This window comes from Dendropsophus ebraccatus, chromosome 4 (genome assembly GCF_027789765.1).
Source record: "Dendropsophus ebraccatus isolate aDenEbr1 chromosome 4, aDenEbr1.pat, whole genome shotgun sequence".
In the NCBI taxonomy this organism is placed as follows: Eukaryota; Metazoa; Chordata; class Amphibia; order Anura; family Hylidae; genus Dendropsophus; species Dendropsophus ebraccatus.
The window spans coordinates 24,689,120-24,712,708 of record NC_091457.1 but is presented as its reverse complement, the minus strand read 5'-3'; the positions used below and the strand labels follow the sequence as shown (position 1 = coordinate 24,712,708).

The following is a 23,589-nucleotide window of genomic DNA, read 5'->3' as shown; positions in this document are numbered from 1 at the left end:
GAGTTGTTTGATTTCTAAAGCAAATGTTTACTGCTGGCAGACATGTATATTAATAGGTTCATGTCATCCTCCGACCTTCGACCCGCAGGAGAAAAGGGAGGTTTAAATGGAGGAGGGGGGGGGGGGCTTTGTTCCAGTTGTGGGCATCTTTATGTGTACCCATATAATGTGGCAGATTACGAGGCCGCTCTGTGCATTGACGGTGCAGACAAAAAGGTACTGACTGTCCAGGGTTAAACAGATACCGAAGGCTTAAAAAATATATATATATATATATTGCAACAATCGTCATGTAAATCACGGGGACACCAAATCTATGATCGGTGTCATCTATCTTCTTAAACACCAATTAAAAATACACGCTGCTGTTTTCTATATTAGAAATTGATATTACGTGGATTCTATAGGAGTCTCTCTTTAAAGGAGAAGTCCGGCCATTTTTAAAATCTAGCAGCCGGCATGGAGGAATTTGATCAGGAGTAGGAACTCACCTCTCCCCGTGCCCGCAGTGAGCAGCGGGACCGGCCTCAGGACCCCCTGGCGCTGACACATCATGACCAGGCTGATCAGCCAGTCAGTGACTGGAGAGGGAAGCTGCTCCAGTCACCGATTGGCTAAGCGGCCAGTCTATCAGCCAGGACAGGCACTTCCCCCCGAAAGTTGTGTCCGGGAGTGGGGGGGGGGGGGGGGGGATGCCTTCAGGCCTGTCCTGTCTCTGACCGCAGGAACGGGGAGAGGTAAGTTCATAATCTTGATTAAATTCCCAAATCTAGTGATCAAACTACACAAACTTCTCCTATAGTGGCTGATCTATCTTACAGCCAGTTATTTATTCCTATACTGCAGGGATGGGGAACCTGTGGCCCTCCTGCTGTTGCAAAACTACAATTCCCATCATGCCTGGACAGCCTTTGAATCTCACATGCCCACTGAAGATGGACAGGGCTTGGCGTGGGCACTCTAGCCAGTCTACGGCTCAGCAGCAAGTTGTAATGCCCTTTGTTTTTCAACACCTTTCTACCATAACCAGCAAGTTGTGATACCATAGCGCTTCTGTGGGAATGGCTAGGACAGGCTTGACATTGCTCAACACACATGAATGAGTATTGGGCTCCAATGCTTTGTCACCAGTTAACCAGCTGTCCCACTATTGGTAAGCAATAGACATGAGTGAACCTCGAGCACGCTCTGGTTCGCCCTGACCTGAGTGTGCGGCTCTTGATTTCCGGTGGCTGAAGAAGTTGGATGCAGCCCTAGAGAGACCTGGAAAGCATGGATACAGCCTATGGCTACTTCAGCCACCGATAATCAAATGCTGCATACTCGGGCGGTTCGCTCATCTCTACTGAGTACTAATGATTTCGTACCAAGAACAACCCATAAGATCTACTTTCTGGAGATGTTCTCACTCATCCCCCCTTCATAATTTAGCCTGTTCTGCAGAGTCTTACCCAGTTTTTCTTAGTTGCTGCCTAAAATACCAATACCAATGGTGTTAATGTTAGGGATGAGTTAAACCTGAATAGACCAATAGAAATCACCGTAAAACGTTAGGCCGGGAAACTTACCACCCTGGCTACCCGACTCTAGAGAATAGAAATTCCCTTCCCCAAAATATGTTCTATAAAGTACTAAGAGAATATTCTATGCCCAATCCCCACAAGCCCTATGGTTGTATATAACTGTGGCAATGAGATGTTGAGGCATGTCAATCAACCCACTGACTAATAAACTGGAGTATGTAACACATGAGGAATGGCCTGATTATACAGATGTTCCAGAAACATGACAGATTTATTAGGGAAGGTGGTACGCCAAGTCATTTACATTCCTGAAATGCGGCAATATTTTACCTATTTTGCAGGATTTTCCATCTTCCATTAGCTGTACGCCAGTCGGACAGGCGCAGCTGTAAAACGGGTCTCGAGGTGACAACAGGCAGAGATGAGAGCATCCTCCATTGTTTTCATCGCATGATGTTTGGACTTGAGAGAAAAAAAAAAAAAACAGAAAGATAATATCAGACCTGAATAAGGGTCCAATTACACAGAAAGATTATCTGAGAGATTATCTGCCAAAGATTTGAAGCCAAAGCCAGAAATGGATTTGAAAAAGAGGAGAAATCTCAGGCTTTCCTCTATGACCTGATCTCTGTTTATAGTCTGTTTCTGGCTTTGGCCTCAAATCTGTCAGATAATCTTTCTGTGTAAATGGACTCTAAAGAGGACAAAATCACTCAAAATGCATTAAAAAGGAGTTTACATAATGTGTGTGCAACAAAGTAACAAAATGGCCTCATCTACTCGACAGGGTAGATGTTCAATGGTCACTTGTTTTAAGCAACTTTCATCCATTTGGTTTTGTTTTGCGATTACCAACATATTTGTAAATCATAAAATTTACAAGGGGGAAAAAAAAACCCTTTAAAACCTTGGTCACAGTGTGTTCTGGACCTGCAAATAGCTATTCACTGCCTGTTAGGCTAAGTACGTCTCTGTTAACAGCTAGATCAGGACAGAAAACAGGAGGTGGGGCGGGGCTTAGCTACTGCACATGTAGGAGTGGGAGCCTTAAAAAAAACTGGCTGTGTACTTGCAAACTTAGCCAGTCTTCCTGCTCCAGATGATTCACACTGTTCCTGTAAGGAAAGCCAAGGCTTTACGCTCATCTCTGACCACCTATAAAGTTCTGTCCATCTCTACCTTGTAAATACCAGCATACAGACTGCTGTATGTTCACTGCCCCGCAGTGTAATATCCCACTCCTTCGCACCTTTTATAGGGATGTCAGCAGCAGAACTTAGTGTAACCCCTTCCTTCCTGAATTGCCGTTTCATTAAATCTCACACAACACCTTGCAATGCCAGTGTAGCAGTAACCCCTTCTCCCCTCCACATGCCCCCTCTACTACTGTACTGTGTAAATCGTTAGCTTGGCACAATGCCAATGGCACAGTAGAGATAAGCATGTGCTATGCTGTGAAAGGCCAGACAAGTAAGGAAAAGTAAGCCCTGTGTGTGTTCTGCTGGGAACAGTCCAGCTCTGGTGCCTATCACCTGAAAAAGAGCAAGGTTCACAGGGGCTTAATACCAGAAGTAAGAGCACTGCAATTACTGTGAAGGGTTAATCTAACCATATCAACCTAAAAAGGTGAGCAGCATTTACTGCAAGATGCATGGACTGGAAATCCGGAGTTCTGGTTTGGGCCTATACCACATTTTGTGGCTTAAAGAGTCTTTTTTTTTTTTTTTTTGCAGAAGTCAATAGTATAGGCGATTTTAAGAAACTTTGTAATTGGGTTTATTAGGCAAAAATGCCATTATCTGCATTCAAAAAGACTTTCCCCAGGTCCCCCCCCACCCTCCTCTCTTCCATTCACTGCAAAATATCAGGAAAATGTGACTTGTTGCGTTAGACACAACCCTGTCTGTTCTATAGAGAGGGGAGGGGGGAGGAGGGAGGTGAGTCGGCAGCAGAGAACAAAGGATTACACAGCCAGGAGCTCCATGAAAGCCGTATTCATTGGTCAGAGAGGCCAGTGCTGACTGTCAGAGGAGATAGCCGGTGATGTGGCTGTAAATTAACTCTTTGTTGTCCTGTTTTGGTGCCTCCCTCCACCCCTCCCCTCTCCATACACAATGATGAAGACGGGGGAGGGCTTAAAACTGCCTTTTTGTGATAAAAATACATTTTTTGGCTAATAAACCCAATTACAAAGTTTCTTAAATCACCTGAACTATTGATTTCTGCAAAAAAATTTAAACAGTGACACTTTAACACTTTAAGAACAGTTGTGAAAGTCTCAAAAATAGATAAAAACAAAAAAAAAACAAAAAAAAAAAACACACACACACACACACACACTCACAATGTGGCTGCCGTTCCTGGCTAAACACTTGTATGTCCATCGGAGAGTAAAGTGCGCTAAGGATCTCCCTTCTTTTCTCTCCTGTACGCTTGTTACAGGCATGAATGGAGCGTGTCTGCCAGTCCGTCCAATATAACGTATCTCCCGCCAACGTTAAGGCAAATGGATGCGTGAGGCTTCCCTCGACAACCTTCTGCCTGTGGGTGGTTAGAGGAGACGCAACGGTTAAGAGACAAACATATTCACAAGACAAACATATTCACAAGACGTAACATAGAATATATGTATCCACAAGGTGCTGTAAAGTGGGCCAAAAAGAAATCTACTCTCCTTGATCTTACCGTGTGAGGCCGAGCAAACATCTGTTTCACTTAGACCAAATGGCTGTGGGAACATAGCATTTCTAAATTTTTGATTATAGCTTTGATGTGCCGTTCGTCTGTTATTGTGACCAGAAATTTTAAAGTAAATAGCCAACTGGGTTTTACAATATGGGGGCGTGTCCCTACACTGCCTGATACTGTCAGCTCTGATTAGGTAAAGACAGTGTAAAGATACGCCCCCAACTGGTTGGCTATTTAGCTTTACATTTCTAGTAATAACGGAGGAAGGCATGACTAAACTGTCAACTGGGTGTTACCATTTGGAGGCCGGTCCCTATACTGTGATCCAACCAGTCAGAGCTGGGAGTGCAAGATATGTATAGACTAGAGATGAGCACACCTCGAGCATGCTCGAGGCGATCCGAACCCGAACTTTCGGCATTTGATTAGCGGTGGCTGCTGAACTTCGATAAAGCTCTAAGGCTATGTGGAAAACATGGATATAGTCATTGGCTGTATCCATGTTTTCCAGACAACCTTAGAGCTTTATCCAAGTTCTGCAGCCTCCGCTAATCAAATACCGAACGTTCGGGTTCGGATCAACTCGAACCCGAACCCTGTTCGCTCATCTCTAGTATAGACATAACCCCAACTGGTAACACCCATTTGGCTATATACTTATACATGTAGAGGAACGAGACATCACAGAGATAGCACCTCAATTCTAATAATGTCAGTCTCGCAAGCTATTCATCAGTACAAATAGAATCCCATGGACTCCAAGTCAAGTATACTTGCAATTTAATTCATATACTGTATAAAATTGCTGACACGTTTCAGACCCAAATGGTCCTTAGTCATGGCTCTTTAGTCGTGGCCCCTGAAGGACACTGACAGCTGCATCATGTATTGTCACTAGAGATGAGCGAACCTGGAGCATGCTCGAGTCGATCCGAACCCGAACTTTCGGCATTTGATTAGCGGTGGCTGCTGAAGTTGGATAAAGCTCTAAGGTTATGTGGAAATCATGGATATAGTCATTGGCTGTATCCATGTTTTCCAGACCACCTTAGAGCTTTATCCAAGTTCTGCAGCCACCACTAATCAAATAACGAACGTTCGGGTTCGGATCGACTTGAACCCGGTTCGCTCATCTCTATTTGTCACACAACATACTGGATGAGGTCTTCTTAAGTTTTCATTGAGGGTGCCTTCACACGTACCGACTCGCAGCGTTAATAATGCTGCGAGTCGGCCAGGTCCTGGCAGATCACTGTCATTACATACACGACAGCTGCATGTATGTATTTCTGCCAGCCGCTTAACCCCTTCTGATGCCGCCAACCTCCCGCTCTGCTCTGTATACATACCTCCTCACTCCACGGGGTCCCGACGTCCTGCTCTCCCGCCCGGCCAATCAGTGGCTGCGGCAGAGCAACACACTGATTGGCCGGGCGCAAGAGCAGGACGCCGGGACCCTGTGGAGCGAGGAGGTAATGTATACAGAGCGGAGCGGGAGGCGGGCAGCATCAGAAGGGGTTAAGCGGCTGGCAGATTTAGATACACGCAGCGGTCGTTCAGACCGCTGCGTGTATGTAATGACAGCGATCTGCCAGGACCTAGCCGACTCGCAGCATTATTAACGCAGCGAGTTGGTACGTGTGAAGCTACCCTGAAAGTACTGATTCACAGCACAGGATTGGAAAGAGCCATGACTAAGGACCATTTGGGTGCGAAACACGTCGGCAATTTTATACAGAGTATGAATTAAAATTGATGAATTTGAATCAAAGCTGAAGAGTTTTTTGGGGGGAATACAAGGATTTAGTAAAATACACAGCTCAGGGGAGGTTTATAGTTTATATATAGTTTATCAGACAAAAAAAAAGTAAAATCTCTGCAAAAACACGAAGGAATCCATTCAATCCATCCAATCCAAAGGAGAAGTCCGGCAAAGTTTTTTTTAAAAGTATTTTATTTCCCCCCAAAAGTTATACAAATCCCCAATATACACTTATTACAGGAAATGTTTATAAAGTGCTTTTTCCCTGCACTTACTACTGCATCAAGGCTTCACTTCCTGGATAACATGGTGATGTCACGACCTGACTCCCAGAGCTGTGCGGGCTGTGGCTGGTGGAGAGGATGATGGAAGAGGGATGCTCAATGTCCCTCCAGTGCTCTGTGTCCCTCAGTGTCCCTCTGCCATCATCCTCTCCAGCAGCCACAGCCCGCACAGCTCTGGGAGTCGGGTCATGACATCACCATGTTATCCAGGAAGTCACATCACCATGTTAACCAGGAAGTGAAGCCTTGACGCAGTAGTAAGTGCAGGGAAAAAAAGCACTTTATGTGCATTTCCCATAATAAATGTATATTGGTGATTTATATAACTTTTGGGGGGCAGTATAATACTTTAATAAAAATATTCACCGGACTTCTCCTTTAAGGCAATTTCTATCAAATGGACGGTACCAGAGAGTAAAAACCTAGGTCTCTGCACATTGCTCATTATGTCTGACTATTTGAGCTTCGGTAATAGGTTTCCTTAATACACTCCTCCATTTTGGCCTTTCTTCATTTTCTCCTTGGTTTTACATTTAGCTGCTCTCTCTCCACTGTTTATTCTGCCGTCAATACGGTCTCTAGAAATTAATGTGAAAATTCCTGTGAAATTCCACACGACAGCAGTCTAAACAGTGGTGCCGGAGTGCTGGGAAAGGGTCAGAGTCTGGTGCGGCAGTGACATTACCACGCCAAGTCGCCACACCCGCTCTCCACATTTAAAGAGGGCCTGTGACTTTCCTGATGAATTTGTGGGGACTCTTACAAGGTATTACCGTTAAAGGCAGCTTTGGATTTCTCGTTACATTGTCTATAGTGACTATACTATATATAGGCTACCGGCCTACAAAGCTCTAGATAAAACTATACAAATAAAAGGGGTTATCAAGAAAAATTCTTCTTTTAAAATCAGCTGGTTTCTGAAAGTTATATAGATTCGTAATTTACTTCTATTTAAAAGTCTCAAGTCTTCCCATACTTACCAGCTGCTGTAGGTCCTGCAGAAAGTGGTGTATTTTTTTTACTCTAACACAGTGCTCTCTGCTGCCACCTAGGTCCATATCAGGGAACTGTTCAGAGCAGTAGCAAATCCCCATAGAAAACCTCTCCTGCTCAGGAGAGTTCCTGTCTGTCTCGCCAGAGATGTCAGCAGAGAGCACAGGACAGGACATACAGCAGCTGATAAGTACGGGAAGACTTGAGTTTTTTTTTTTAAATAGAAGTAAAGTACAAATCTATATAACTTTCTGAAAACAGATTTGAAAAAAAAACCCTTTTCTCTGAATAACCCCTTTAATTCCAGCACCACCCGCTTCTTCGTTAAGTTAAAATATAAAATGAAAAAATACTAAGTTGAGATTTAGGCTCGACTTAGTATTAGGCCAACTTGATAAAACTGTAATGAAACCCAATATACCTAAAGGAACCGTCCAGATTGGCTCTATGGATAAAGCTCAGCTTGGCATCTGCCCAGTAAAGTTTCTGTTCATCCAGGTCAATTGTGAGCCCATTGGGCCAATAAATATCCGAGTCCACTATGATTTTGCGAGTGCTTCCGTCCATTCCCGCCCGTTCAATCCTGGGGGTTTCTCCCCAGTCGGTCCAATACATGTATCTGTTGGAAGAAAATATAGAACAGGTAAGGAACAGGACGATGGACAAGGTTATATACAAATAAACTAGTATCAAATCCATAGTCCCACATTGCTGGATATAGCAGACTGAATTAAAGGGATGCTCTGACACCTAGTTCCATGTCTGAAGCCGAAGCCTAGTTAAGGTGTCACTGTCTTTTTTTTTTGTTTTGTTTTTTGCAGAAATCAATAGTCAAGGTGATTTTAAGAAACTTTGTAGTTGGGTTTATTAGACAAATATGCCATTGTCTGCATTCAAAAAGACTTTACCCAGGTCCCCTATGAAGAGGGGAGGGGGGGGGGAGATTAGTTGGCAGCAGAGAGCAGAGAACAAATGATTACACAGCGGGACCTGTGTGAAAGCATATTTAGAGGTCAGAGAAGTCAGTGCTGACTTCAGAGTAGATAGCCCAGTGATGTAGCTGTAAATTAACTCTTTGTTGTCCTGTTTTGGTGCCTCATCTCCCTCAACCCCTCCCCTCTCCATAAGAGAACCATGAAGACGGGGAGAGCTTCAAACTGCTTTTTCATGATAAAAATGCATTTTTAAGCTAATAAACCAACTTACAAAAGTTTCTTAAAATCGCCTGTACTATCGATTTCTGCAAAAAAATTTAAACAACAGTGACCCTTTAAGTGTACAAGTCTATAGAGAAGTCATATGGGGGCTCGTCTATCTGTGACAAATCCACAGAGGCCTATGGAAATGCACACAAAAACAAATTAATATTTATAACAGCTAAAAATACAACTCAAAATAGCCATAGAGGAACAGCAGTGTCTGGTAACAGCTCACTTCTCTCTAGAACAAAAGATCAGGCAATGAGAAATCAGATATGCCTGATCCTTCAAGGGAAACCATAATCTGTCGGCTGATCTGATATATGGCTGGCTTGGGGCTAGAAATCCAGCCATCCAGGCAAAAAAACTCTAATCTGTACATAGTAAAGTCCTCAGATATAATTGAAGGGGTTGCCCAATGTACTAAAAATAAACAAGTACTTAAAGGGATTTGTCAGAATAAAACAATAAATAGCCTGTCTTCAGGATAGGTCACCTAATATTGATGACTTATCCTGAAGACCAATGGACCTGACACCCCACTGATCAGCTGTTTGCTAGAATTGTGGAATTAAAGTTGTCCGGCAAAATCTTTTTCTTTCAAATCAACTGGTTCCGAGAAAGCTATAAAGATTTGTAATTTACTTATAATTAAGAATCTCAAGTCTGCCCATACTTATCAGCTGCGGTATGTCCTGCAGGAAATGTTTTCTTTTTCAATCTGACACAGTGCTCTCTGCTGCCACCTCTGACCATGTCAGGAACTGTCCAGAGCAGCAGCAAATCCCCATAGAAAACCTCTCCTGCTCTGGACAGTTCCTGACATGGACAGAGGTGGCAGCAGAGAACACAGTCAGACTGGAAAGAATACACCACCTTCTTCGTCGGGACATACAGCAGCAGATAAGTACTGGATTACTTGAGTATTTTTTAAATAGAAGTAAATCACAAATCTATATATCTTTCTAAACCAGTTGATTTGAAAGAAAAAAAGATTTTCACTGGATAACTTTAATTCCACAACTCTAGCAAATCAGCTGATCAGTGGGGTGCCAGGTCCACTCCACATCCACCTAACATTAATGACCTATCCTGAAGATTGTTTTATCCTGGAAAAACCCTTTAAGTACTTGTTGTTTATTTTTAGTAGATTGGGCAACCCCTTCAATTATATCTGAGGACTTGACCATCTTTACAGAAAACACAAGGCTCCATACACTGCAGTGGCCACGCTGGGCTGTAGCAGCTCAGTGTACCCACTACAATATGTAGAGAGACGTCTGTTCTCTCTCTGTATGCGGGCACCACAGCTCTCAATGACTGATTATCAATTAGTCTAGTCTAGAAAACCCTTACACACAATTTTAATAATAATTCACAGAAATAAATATTATTTGCACAACCACTTTAACAGGCAAAAAAAAAAAACATGTAAAGTGTTGTAAAGTGAAACTGGCTCAGTTGCCTCTAGCAACCAATCAGATTCCACCTTTCATTTTCCAAAGAGTCTGTGAGGAATGAAAGGTGGAATCTGATTGGTTGCTAGGGGCAACTGAGCTAGTTTCACTTTACACCATGTTTGATAAATCTCACTCATAGAGTCTATGGTTTGTTTTATGACATGTAAAGGGTACTATAGCAAATTTTAATTTTATAGTGTCAGAAAATGATATAGATTTGTAATTTAAAAATCTCCAGTCTTCCAGCACTTAACAGCTGATGCATGTCCTGCAGGAAGTGCAGTCTGACAATACTTTCTGCTGCCACCTCTGTCTATGTCAGGAACTGTCCAGAATAGTAGCAAATCATCATAGAAAACCTCTCCGGTACTGGACAGTACCTGCCACTTACAAAGGTGGCAGCAGAGAGCACTGTGCCAGACTGTAAAGAAAACTCCACTTGCTGCAGGGCATGCAGCAGCTGATAAGTATTGTAATACTTGAGATTTTTTTTTTTTTAAAGAAGTAAATTACAAACCTATATAACTTTAGGACACACAAAAAAAAATTGTACCCCAGTGTCACATTTATGAGAAGTAATTGACATGAATTGAGCAACACCAGACCAGTCACAGCGAATGCCGAGAAAGGTAACAGTAAGGGTTTTGTTGCGGCTACAAAGACGTAAGGTGATGGTGCGAACGGGAAGGAGGAAGAGAGGACGTGGAGGATGGTGTAATGGCTCATACCGAGAAGACATCCAAAGCCTCGTAAGCAGTGGGAAAGGAGCAATACATGGAAAACATGAGCTCATCTACACACACAACCAATTGTGTTAGGCAATACCACAAAGACGTTACCTTTATGACCCGGGACATGGCAGAGTGTGAGAAGACAAAGGGGAAAGACCTCCGCAGCAAATCACTGCCGCCGCTTCTTTCCAATGCAACCAATGTCCTGCTCTATTACATGAGTGGCTGCCAAGTTCTTCTGATACTAGCCACAGGCAATGAAACTGCTTAAAGAGTTATACGGGATTAGAAAAATATCGCGGCTCTTCTCCAGAAACAGCGCTACTCTTGTCCTCAGTTTCTGTGTGGTATTGCCGTGGAGCAGCGTTGAAATACTACACACAACCTGAGGACGGATGGTTTCAACCTAAGGAAGAAAGCGGCTACAGTTTTTCCAACCCTTGATAATCCCTTTAAGGCACCATGGAGACAAACGATAAAACCTGTCTGAAAAGTCAATGTGCTGTAAAACAATGTCCGTGTGAATAAAGCCTTATTTGCCATGGTGGGATAATGTTAAAATGAACTCTGTCACAAGATTAAGGATAACACAGCACCTTATGTTCTGCCGGGGTTATCCAGCAAAAATTTTTTATTTTTTTTTCAAATCAAGTCTTCCAGTATTTATCAGCTGCTGTAGGCCCTGCAGGAAGTGGTGTATTCTTCCCAGTGACAGTGTTCTCTGCTGCCACAGGAACTGCCCAGAGCAGTAGAGGTTTTCTATGGGGATTTGCTACTTCTCTAGACAGTTACTGACATGGACAGAGATGGCAGGAGAGAGCACTGTGTCAGAGTAAAAAGAATACACCACTTCCTGCAGAACATACTGCGGCTGATAGGTATGGGAAGACTTGAGATTTTCAAACAGAAGTAAACCTATACAACTTTCTGAAACCAGCTGATTTGAAAGAAAAATATTTTTGCTGGAGTACCCCTTTAAAGAAGCCTGAGCAGCTGTTTTATGCAGTCTGCATACCCCCTATTAATGCTTTCTAGAGTTGTGCAAACATGATAGCATGATGAACTACACCTGAGTTATGGAATCACAATAGTTGTGATGCTACTCTGTTAAAGGGAATGGGTCATCAGAAAAAGACTTATTGTTTAAATAATGTTTTTGTGTTAAACATTTTTTTAAAGGATTTTTGGTAGCAAATTTTGAAATTTTCTATTTTTCTATCTATATTGTAGAATAATCCTAAAATCGTGTAGTTTTCATTTTACCACTGGGGCTAAAACTAAAGTGAGGCCTCCAGTTGTGTCTGTGATGATAAGAGGCGACGTGTGAACCAGTACATAGAGGAGACAATAGCAGCTTCCTGTGGAATGACCTTTTCACAGGTCAAAGAGCATGCTCAGTAAGGTTTCATATTTATCTCAAGGGGACAGGTCCTGTCTATTGTCATCTATGTCCATGAGACTTGCTGTAATTCATGTCAATAACTGTTGATAAAAACAGCCCAGGCAATAAGGCCGTCCTATAGCATTGAAAAAAAAAATGAAACAAACAAAAAAAAAATAATCTCAAAATAGGGGTAAAATACAGAGGTAGAAATTTATGCTATATCCTCTAAATAAAAATAAAGATGAGAATACCCCTTTAAAAGGGGTTATAACAGCACAAGAAAAACATGGCCACTTTCTTCCTTAGACAGCACCACTTATCTCTCCACTTTGGGTGGGGTTTGCAACTTAGTTCCATTGAAGTGAATGGAGCTTAGTTGCAAACCCCACCTGAACTGGAGACAAGAGTCATGTTATCTGTGGAAGAAAGTGGCCATATTTTTTTCAAACACTGGATAACCCCTTTAAGTCTAATGAAGGTATTCCATCTGTATTTGTTAAAATGTTAGATCAGTTTCTCTTCTACAGCCTCATGCAGTGTCCTGTTGACAGTAAAATGCATCAGGCTCTTTCTGATGGGGTCGGTCTACATCTATCTCCTCTTGAGAACAAACATGTTAGCGGATTTTGGACCAGATCAACAATCAACTGTGATCAGGTCACACCAGCTTACAAGTTTGATCAGAAGGGCATTGATTAAGGATATTGACTCCAATGTGAACATGACATTGCAGGAGGCTGTAAAAGAGAAACTAAACAAAAATTGTAACAAAGACCTTTTGCACCATAAGTACAAAGCAAAAAAAAAAGAAAATGCCCATTGCCTTAATGTGCGCTTATAGCACTGAAGGCTAACGCCAGCCAAAATTGGGAGCTTTGTTTTCCTTTAAATAATTTGTTCAGCATGATCCTTCTCAGCCAATCAGATTGTAGAGATTCCCAACATTACAAACCACACATATCCCTTATAGTAATACATATAATTTAATTTTTAAGAAAACGTGAGCGATATTAGTGCCAAGCCATCTTACGGTGTTACAAAAAATCCTTCCCCTTCATTACTAAACTTTATTTAGTAACATAATGGGGCTGCCAAGTATATTCATTAATTCTGATTCATTCTTATAGCAACGTTATAAAAACTTATGCAGCAGGCCTAGGAAATGACATAATAAGAGTGCCAAAAGGAGAGACAATCTGTCTGGAAGCCAGCAACGAGTTATCAGGCAAAACCATCGACCGTAATTGCAGACATAAAAAAAGGTGTGTAAAGATACAATAAATCAAAACTGCCATCATAGTCACTAGTCTACTTCAATATAAAAAAACAACATGCATTATAACCCGCTAAAACTAAAATGTTTACTACAAATGGATTATTTAATTCTATTAGTACATAGCTACGGCTGCTAAGATATCCAACACATTGCATTTGTGAAAAACAAGTAAAAAAAAATAAAATAAAGGATGACTGGATTTGCATTGCTAAAGTTAGCAACTCAACAAGATGATGGCACCAAGTAGCATTTCCGTCATCACAAAGCATAATCCTTAACCCTTTGAGGACCGGGCCCAAAAGGACCCAGTGGACCGCGCAAATTTTAATCTTTGCGCTTTCGTTTTTCCCTCCTCCCTTTCTAAGAGCTCTAGCACTTTCGTTTTTCCATCTACAGGGCCATGTAAGGGCTTGTTTTTTACAGGAATAGTTGTACTTTGTAATGGCGTCTTTCATTCTACCATAATATATTTGGGATTCCGTCATACATGTTATTTATGAAGATATAAATAGGTGAAATCATAAAAAAGGATGCAATATGGTAACTTTTGGGGGGTTCCTGTGTCTACCTAATGCACTATATGGTAAAAGCGACATGATACAATTATTCTATAGGTCAGCCCGAACCCAACCATATGCAGGTTTACACAGATTCTCTAATGTTATTTTTTTTTTTTTAATGAAATCCTTCTTTTGCAATTATTATTGATAATTATAATCTGTAATCCTGGCACTTTTTTCCCATTTTTTATTTACACACGCTACGGTATATAATATGTTTGGTTTTTTTTTTACCCATTTTAATTCCCCCCTTGGGGACTTTTACCTGCTATCATTAGATTGTATACATTGTACAATGCTATTCCATAGGCATAGCATTAATCAGTGTAATTGGCGCTCTACTCATTGAGCTTGCCTGTGGCAGACTCAGTGAACAGATCGCCGATCGGACCACACAGAGGAAGGTGAGAGACCTCCGATCGGTAAGTAACAGGGGGCGGCCCCTGTAGCTTACACTGACACGCCATGATTGTGCCACAACCTCGGCATCTAAGGGGTAATGACAAGCTGCAGCGCAATTGTTGCAGCCTGTAATTAGCGGTGAGGGCCGGGCTTCTGAATGCAGCCGACCCCCACCTCCTATGAAGCACCCTCCACTCCGGAGCACGCTTCATAACACAGGACGTAATGGTACGCCCAGGGTCATCTGGGGACAGGCACCCAAGGCGTACAGGTACGTTCTATGTCGTCTAGGGGTTAAAGGGAAACTGACAGCACAGATATGCATATATGCCAGTTTCCCACAGTATCTTCAGCCCACCTCCTGCAACTGTCAATCATTCTGGAGGAGGCGGGGCTGAAGCTGACAGCGTCATAGACCCGCCTCTGACACTGTCAGCCGAAGATGAAGACCTCTTTATCACCGGATAAAACACACCAGATCACACAATATCGGTGAAGGTATGTATGCACTGCTGGTGTGATCGGCAACATGAAACTGGCAGCACAGATATATATATATATATATATATATATTTATATTTATACTGTGAGTATCCCTATAGCAAAAGGTAGAGCCCCAGAAATGCAATGCCTACCCAACACAAAGAAATTATTAAATCTAAACTGCAAAGACTGTCCCTGTCAATCTTGAACGTGTTAAAGTTATAATCTGCAGAGGAGTGACTGTCCTCTGCTGTACGCAAGGCATGCTCTTTGTGTATTCATTTCTGTGCGTACGGTTGGGGACCCGGTAGTTTGAGAAACCTCACTAACTGTGGTTGAGCTTAAAATAGAGACTGCCACTCGCCAGCATATGTTCATTCCTCACAAGCCAAAATGCAATGTCAACAATCTCAGCAAGACGGATCTGTTCAGTGTAACCATGTCAGAGAACTGAGAGCGAAGGACAGCTCATCTTTACCCCCTCACACAGCTCAGGATTTCCTGGTTCTCCAACAATTTTAATACAAGTATTGGAGAATCCACAGCTTGTTCCTCCATTATTCAGTAGTCCTTGCACCAGAAAATTTTCCTTGCCTTAAATTCAAAGTGGATCAGCGGCAAAAATCTAGATGTCAACCCTGCTGCACCGCAAGCAGTGAAACCCGCCGTGTTTCATATTCATATTTCCATCTTATTTCCAGGAACTTTGGGACCAGACTTTTTATGTTAACACTCTTTACTACCATCTCTGCACACTGCTAAATTATTTGGCGTACGTGCTTGTGAAATGATAGCTATAAAAAGAATCATAGCCAGCAAAATATATAAATATATATATATCTCTGTGATAACAAGAAGTAGTAAACATACCCATGAGCTGGATCCAATGCTATGGCCCTGGGCTGATCCAGATCTTGCCAGAAGAGGACTTTTCTGTAAGTGCCATTGAGGTTAGCCACCTCTATCCGGTTTGTTTCAGAGTCTGTCCAATAAAGTTTTTTGCCAATCCAGTCACAAGCCAGGCCATCCGGAGATACCAGGCCAGAGATGATGACATGCTGCGAGCTCCCGCTCTGGTTATAGGAGATTTCTTTTATTGACTCCTCGCTGACATCAGTCCAATAAATGAGTCCTTGAGAGTAAAAGAAGTCCACAGCAGCTGCGTCCTCCAAGCCGCTCACCACCACCACCGAATCTAACTTTGCTCCCCCGGCATCAACCAATCGGACGTCTCGGCGGTTTGCAAAAAGCAATAAAGGAGATCCTGAAATGACAAAGAAGATCATCAAACTCTATACAGCAAAACACTGTCTTATAAAAATTACAATCACATAAGTGAGTATAAAGGCTGTATTACACGAAATGATTATCGGCCGTTACGTCTTGTGTAATAGAAGACAACGATCAGCCGACATGAACATTGTCAGCTTATCGTTGCAGTTCTTTGTCTTTCAACATGTTGAAAGACAAACGACTAATACATCAGCGATCTGCTGCTATCTGGTGACCGCTGCTATCTGCTATGGGCTGCCCGAATGACTTAGCGATCACCTGGGAGGGCAGCCCCCTGCTCCCTCTCGCTGTTGCCGCGTGTAGTAGCGCTGGCAGTGAGTGGGGAACGAGGAGCAAGCGAGCTTAAGGTGACCTTTAATCTTTTCAAAACCGGTCGTGCTCCAAGCATGGCACCGCCAGAAGTTTTTAGTTATATAAGGCCAACTACAGCCCTCTACGCCTCCATATGACCAATATGTAATAGGCAGAAGGATATCCAAGAGAAGGGAGACTTTGGAAAATGGGTGAAGGCCCTGGGCGCTGTGCGGCTCCAAAAGGCTGGGGCACTGTTTAAATAAGGGGGATGCCCTGAAGATTAAAGGAAAGTAATGAACGTGTTTCGAGGGTTGACCCCTCTTCCTCAGGTCCAATATTAATTATATTAGACTGGAGAAAAAGGGGTTAACCATTGTCAGTTCTTTCCATACAACTTCCCTTTAATCTTCATCACGGTGTCCACCTGATTTTAACTCTGCACCAACCGAGGACTTCCCCCTGTTTTCTTCAGGGTCTGCCTTCTTCCCTAGGATATCCTTCTGCCTAATCACTTGTACCATTCAATGGAATACTGTTGTATTGCAGTATACTGTCATTTCTGCATACCTACTATTACTGCTTGCCTAAGGGAGGTTCTAATTGTAGATGTCACATGATCTTCAGAAGGACATAACAACTGATCGGCACTCCACAACGGTGTGGCAGGGGGTGTTAACTGTACGTTTGACAAGACCAGTGCCTGTCATTAAACCACCTAGATGCCGCAGCCACTACTGACCACGCACCTGCAGACCCTAATATATACTTTAACCCTGAATTGCGCACTTAAGACATGATAGTAAAACAAGTAGACATTTATGTTAATGTCAGTTCTCTAATGCACAGTCACAGTAATAATATGTTCCAGCTATCAGGAAACACTTTGCTCGGTTCTGTATACAGATGTTAAAGCGTTTTAACAGCAGCCATGGCCCCCCCTCAAAAGAAATACAAGGTGAATGAACATGTGACTGGTTACTCATTGGCGTGGTTTACACACGGTGGAACATGGCTGTCACCTGGTAAGAGATAGCGCTGTACAAAGTTCATCCAGGGTTTCAAGTGTTAAGAGTCGGAAAGTAGACAAAAGATGACTGAAATCACATACAGGGTGAGGTGCCACCTGACTATAGTGTAGGTCATAGGAAGAGAGAGATGTAAAGATTAGATTCCTTCACTTGAAGTGTGTTTACACAATGCTATAGAGAAGAACTAACCGTTTTACATAACCGCAACTTCCTGTGTCAATGGAAATCTACCAAAAAAGCCAATGGGACTACACAGGATGGATATCGAGCTGTTTTTCATGTTGCCCAATAGTGATGAGCGAATAGTGAAATATTTGAATATTCGTACGAATTTCTCCCTGATATTCGACTATTCGATCGAATATTCAATCCCATTAAAGTCTATGGGAACAAGTATTTGATTATTGAAAAACATCTATTCGACCACTAGGAGGTCACCAAGTCCACAATGACACCGCAGGGAAAGGGAAGGGGCATTTGAACGCTTTTCGAATATTTGGCGTACTATTCGATAATATTCGATACTATCGAATACCTTACTATTCAATCGAATATCTATTCGATCAAACAGTATTCGCTCACCAATATTGATTAAACTTCCGTACTTTTGTTGACTGCATTGATTGATTTTCCTGCCACTTCTAACTTCAGACTATTTTTTTTTATATTGGGGGGGTCACCAATGCAGTTTGCAGTTTCTGATGTAATATTCAGGACAAATCAAGAAAGTGGATCCAACAGGAAGAGGTATTCCCTGGATGTTTACAGATCCCCATGTATCGTAGCTTTGTTTTTTTCTAAACCTGATTTAACGTAAATTCTACTTTACCGTAGTAATATGTTTTACAGAAGGTACATGGAAAAAAAACTAGCAGGGACTTGCTTTCTTTTGAGAGTTTGGCCCATTGGTGTCCCGGTAGTATAGATAACAGTTGCCTTGGTTCCCAGGGTGCAGCGCACTTTGGTGGTCAGGGCCTCGTGGGAGCGGTAAGTATACTTTTTACTCCCTCTCTCCCACCGAGCTTACACACATCTCCAGGGCTTGGATTATCCCTGGAAACAAGCATAACCTCAGAGGGAGACACAGCTAAGGAGAGCTGGCAGAGTTCAGCATTCTCAGTAGACGGGTAAACCCCTTTAGCTACATACTTCGGTCACTCTCTACTGTAATATTCCCTGTGATAATAATGAAAGAAGACCACAGAAAAGTGATCTCTACAGAATAGGAAGCGTCCACTTATTATAGTGTCCAGAATGATAACTGCACGATTCAGGATTCATGTAAAATATAGATAGCAAAATGAAAATTTAGGAAAAGAAGAAAAAAAAAAATACACTAACAAAAATATATGTTAAAAATAAAAAAAAGGTATTAAATTATAAAAAAAAAAGTAAAGCAAAAGAAACTGGTGTAAGCTGCCCACAGCAACAAATCACAGCTCATCTTACAGTTCTAGTAAAGTGGAAGCTGAGCAGTTTACACCAGTTTCTTTTATAGAGGTCTGGGCATACATATAAGCAATATTTTATGATAACACATTCCAATAAGGCCGAGATGATCGGGAGACAAACTATACAAAATTGTCCCAATAAGTTTTCATTTTTCATTTTAAAGGAGTAGAGCGGTGTAAACGTTTTTTTCCCACTAAATAAGTTATACAACATTGTAATGTGTTTTATTTATGTGAACGGCCCACTCCCCCGTGTTTCCACCCCCTGCCGCTAGACCGGGAAGTATAATTCTGCATACTCACAGAATCTTGGGCCGTCATCTTGGGACGTATACGTCCCTCTTCAGGAGGGCGGCCTAACTGCTCCACCTCTCCCTCATGCTGGCCCCCCTCCCAGGCATCACCATCTGCTCAGCCGCGATTGGCCGAGCATAGCAAGAGACATATAGGACTTCTTTAATGCTCAGCCAATCGCGGCTGAGCAGCTGATGACGCGCGGGGGCGGGGGGGGGGGTGGTAGTGGTCAACAGTAATTCTGTTAATAAGCAGAATTACACTTCCGGGTCTAGCGGCGGGGGGTGGAAACATGGGGTAGGGGACCATTCACATAACACACATTACAATGTTGTATAGCTTTGGAATGTGTGTTATTTTGTGAAAAAAAAAACCTTTCCACCGCACTACCCCTTATCAAAATACGAATGACGGAAACTACAGGAACATTCAGCAACAGAACCGAGCTTAGCAATCTAAGCATTGGCTTCTTCACATCAATGACAAATTGGAAATGGTTTCACAATCTTCTTATATTTATGACACATCAGATGGATATATCCACACAACTTCCTCTACCAGGTCAGTAAAAAAAAACAAAAAAAAAAACAAACAAACAGGCTATTAAAAATAAAAGGCGACTATTAAGTGACACTATCTGTTCTAACCCCAATAGAAACCACAGCGGGACGAGTACACCTTGCACACAATATCAGTGATGTTATAATTGGGCAGGTGACTGGCACAGCATCTCGCTGCCCACATCAAAGTGGCAGATATACACTAAGATTCACAGATTATGTTTGGTAAGCAAAAAAAAAAAAAATGAATAAGGCTAGCATTACTCATATGCATAGTAAGCTGGGGCAAAGACAACTTTAGGTTCTCTGGGCTCAAACACCAATCGCCAATCCTAAGAAGGGTCCATAATGACGATTCAGCGCGCTAAGCCACCTCAATCAGTGGCGTTCCCAGAGGTTGAATCCCCTAGTAAAGTGCTGTCAATTTGTGAGCAGTGAGCACCAAATCCAACTGGCAAGAGCACACCACTTCCTGCAGGACATGCAGCAGCTAAGTAGTACTGGAAGAGTCTTTTTTTTACTAAAAGTAGTAAAGCACAAATCAGATCAAAGGGGTATTCCAGCTAAAAGCTAAAAAAAAGTCCCCCCCGAGTATCTGTCTTATCAGTTGGACAACAGCGGCTGCCGTGTTTCAGTTTCAGGTGAGGGTTACTCGCTTGCTGGGGAGCTGTCAGATTAGTTTGACCACAGTGGCCGCAGCTTCTCTCAGTGTCGTAAGGGGGGGGGGGGGGGGGGGGGGGGGGGGTTTGCTGGGGGGCTGGAGCCTGTCAAAGTGTGCTCAGTTTAGCTCCTTTTTTATGTCCAGGAGGAGAGAGCATTTCAGAGAGGACCCAGTTTAGCTCCTTTCTTGTGTCCAGAGGGGGTGAGTTAAGGGAAATAACCAGAAAACAGCTGGAAAAACATAACTTGCTTTGAGCTTTGGGCTATTTAACAATAGAGAAAAAAAAAGTTTGTGGGTGGAATACCCCCTTTAACTTTCTTTTGTCTGGAGTATCACTTTTAAGATTCGAGATGACCCTTGAGAACGCGTGGGGTGTTCTGGTCTGACTCTTATCTGGGGCAGTGGAGCTTATTTCACATTTTGGCTCATTATCCTTGCATTTTGCATTATGTACTTTTCAATATTTTTTGTGTGACTATTTTCACTTGATACTTCACACTTTTTTTTTTGGGGGGGGGGGGTTTGAAACTTTTTTGATTGAGGTTATTATCACTTTTTCTTGGTCATTAGTTTTATTTCTTCCGCTGCTCCTCATATATATCTTTTTGATAGGTCAGTTTTTCACTGTGTTGTATCAGAACCAGTGATCGATATTGTGTATGTTTTTAAGTGTTTGTCCTTTCTGTATTGATGTGTATTTAATAAAGATTGTGAATATTTTTTCTATTATTGGGATGTGCAGTCCATTTTTTCCAGCCATTTGCTGTTTATAGTTGTACATCACTTTAAGCTGTGCAGAAATTCAGTAACAGGTCACTTTTTCATAGTTTTCTGCCTCCCATTAAAGTTATTGTGAGAAGGGTTTGTGAGACTTAGGGGGTTTTGGCTGCAGAAATAACAAAAATGCGTAGTAATCCTATTTATGTTAATAGGAAATACAACAGAAAAGATACTGGATGGTCTAATACATACATCCCATATACCTACATTATATATATATATATATATATATATATATATATATATATATATATATATATATATATATATATATATATATATATATACACACATACATACACACTAACCCTACTAACTATTTACAGCATGTGAGATTGTATACATATGTATATATGACTATTCCAGCAGAAACAGTACATATGTCCCTATGGAACAAACATAGCTGCGCAGGTGAAGGTGTTCTGCCGTCGACTAGTAATAATGTAGGTGGAAAATGAGGGAAGAAGGCAAAGAGCCAAGAGCCAGACAACACTTGTACTATTAAATGTGAGAGCGTTGCAGAGCACAACGTTATCCATAGTCACTGCACCGCTCCGCCACACAAAGGGTCATTGTTTAACAGTTCACAGATTTTAAAAAAGTTTTTTTTTTTATGTTCTCTATAGTATGAAGAGTACACCTGGTGCACTGAATCTCTATCCACTACATGTCTCCCAAACCCTGATCTCAGACGTGTCATCTATACATTAGTAGGACGAGACTATGATAATAGATCAATAGATATATCCTGGGAGGTCCGGGTGTTACATCTGGAATACAGATCATAAGCCACAATATGCCCCTCTTTATAAAGTTTTATCTATTCAATTACTCTCCAGGGAACAGGAAGCCCCTACAAACACGATGATGTGGGATAAGGCTGTCAATCACAAACTGAGGCCGCCCCCTTGACTCAAAGCCAGACCGGGGGGGGGGGGGGGGAAGGGTGGTTTGGGTGCTGGGGAGCTGTCAGATCGGTGTGAAAGCAGGGGCCGCAGCTTCTCTCAAGTGTTGGGGGGGGGGGGGGTTTGTTGCTGGGAAGCTGTCAGATCGGGAGCAAGGCAGAGAGGAGAGAGACTGTGTGTGTGTGTGTGGGGGGGGGGGGGGGACATGTCCTCCTTCTCTTCAATGGACAGGGTAATAATCGCTAATCCAGCCCATTGAAGAGAAGGAGGACACGTGATCCCGACTCCAAAGGTGGGGGTCGGAGTGGACTCACTTTAGCTCCTTGTGTGTCCAGGGGGGTAACCAGAAAACAGTTCTTAACATATAACTTGCTTTAAGCAATATGTTGACCTATGGGTGGAATACCCCTGTAACTTACTGGCACCAGTTGATTTTAAAGTAGAGCAGTGGTCTGTAACCAAGACCACGGGAGGGAAAGAGCAATACTTCCACAGACCTATATGACAAAGCAATAGATACATTTTGTCTGATTTAGCGCACACTATAGAACTCATTCATCATGGCCTTTAAAGCAGGCACCTCACAAAGGACAGGCCTCCCTTTTCTTAGCATACAAGATAGATGCCAGTTAAAAAGCAAACATCCATTGTTTGATCAGAAGCCACTGGCACTCATACGTCTTTATACTGCAAGCCAAGGGGGGAAAAAGAAAAAGAAAAAAGGGCTGATCAAAGCGCACAGGCACGTAGGAAGGACAGCATTGCCAGTCAATACTTTGTGCAAGACCCAAACATCTGGATTCATCATGCACGAGTGCAAAAAGAGCAAAAACACTTTCATTAGCTTCAAAAATAAAACTAGGTGTGGAACTTCCCGAGAGAGAAAGGTGTCGGGAGCGTGTGTACATTGCCCATGCATCGCACAATGAGCAGAGTACACAGAAATACTACACGTGGTCGGCCACCATTGTTCCTGGTTTCACTGTGGCTGCAGGTGGGAGATGACACCTTCCCCCTTTATATTCCTGTCTCACGCAAACAGGAGACAGCACATTAACCGTGAATGAAATCGTTGGAAATCACTGGAGTACAGGTAAAAAAAGAAAAGAAGCAGCCAAGGGCGGCCTCTTCTCTTATTCTTGGAAGAAACTTCAGTTCTGACTATTTTATAGTCTAGATCAATCTTTTTGTCGACAGGTCCCAGTCGCATCTCCTTTTGGGGCTTTAGGAAAACAAAACAAAAAAAAAAAAACACACAGGCAGAGAAGCCTGTTACTGGCGCCTCTCCCTGGGAGAGAGCGGTGACTAGATACGGCTCAGATGACTACCAGTCTGCCTCTGCCTGCCGCGTGCCGGGGGATTCAACTTAATTTTCTCCAGTATATATCTGCTGCTGCCGCAGTGCCAGGTTCGTGCAACGAGCTGCGCTGGAGCTTTATATAGTGCTCCAGAGAATCAAATCAGACCAATTGGGCTGAGTGGTTCCCTTTAAAAGGGATATCTAGAGAGCAGGAAAGGTTCTACATTTTCTGCTCTCCAGCGCTTCCGTTACTCGGCTCTGACTGTCTGTGCCGATAC

The 23,589-nt window shown here is 42.5% G+C and overlaps 1 protein-coding gene across 2 annotated transcripts in view; it reads right to left on the bottom strand.

The window, feature by feature from the left end:
* Window positions 1–23,589, bottom strand: part of LOC138787952 (low-density lipoprotein receptor-related protein 5-like) — a 182,521-nt gene that overhangs the window by 73,529 nt on the left and 85,403 nt on the right. For both annotated transcript variants that reach the window (XM_069965281.1, XM_069965280.1), the window contains exons 2-5: window positions 15,616–16,009; window positions 7,672–7,869; window positions 3,868–4,064; window positions 1,854–1,985 (exon numbers count right to left, since the gene is read on the bottom strand). In XM_069965281.1, coding sequence (XP_069821382.1) covers window positions 1,854–1,985; window positions 3,868–4,064; window positions 7,672–7,865 — 523 coding nt within the window. In that variant the 5' untranslated portion in view covers window positions 7,866–7,869; window positions 15,616–16,009. The remainder of the gene's footprint in view (window positions 1–1,853; window positions 1,986–3,867; window positions 4,065–7,671; window positions 7,870–15,615; window positions 16,010–23,589) is intronic.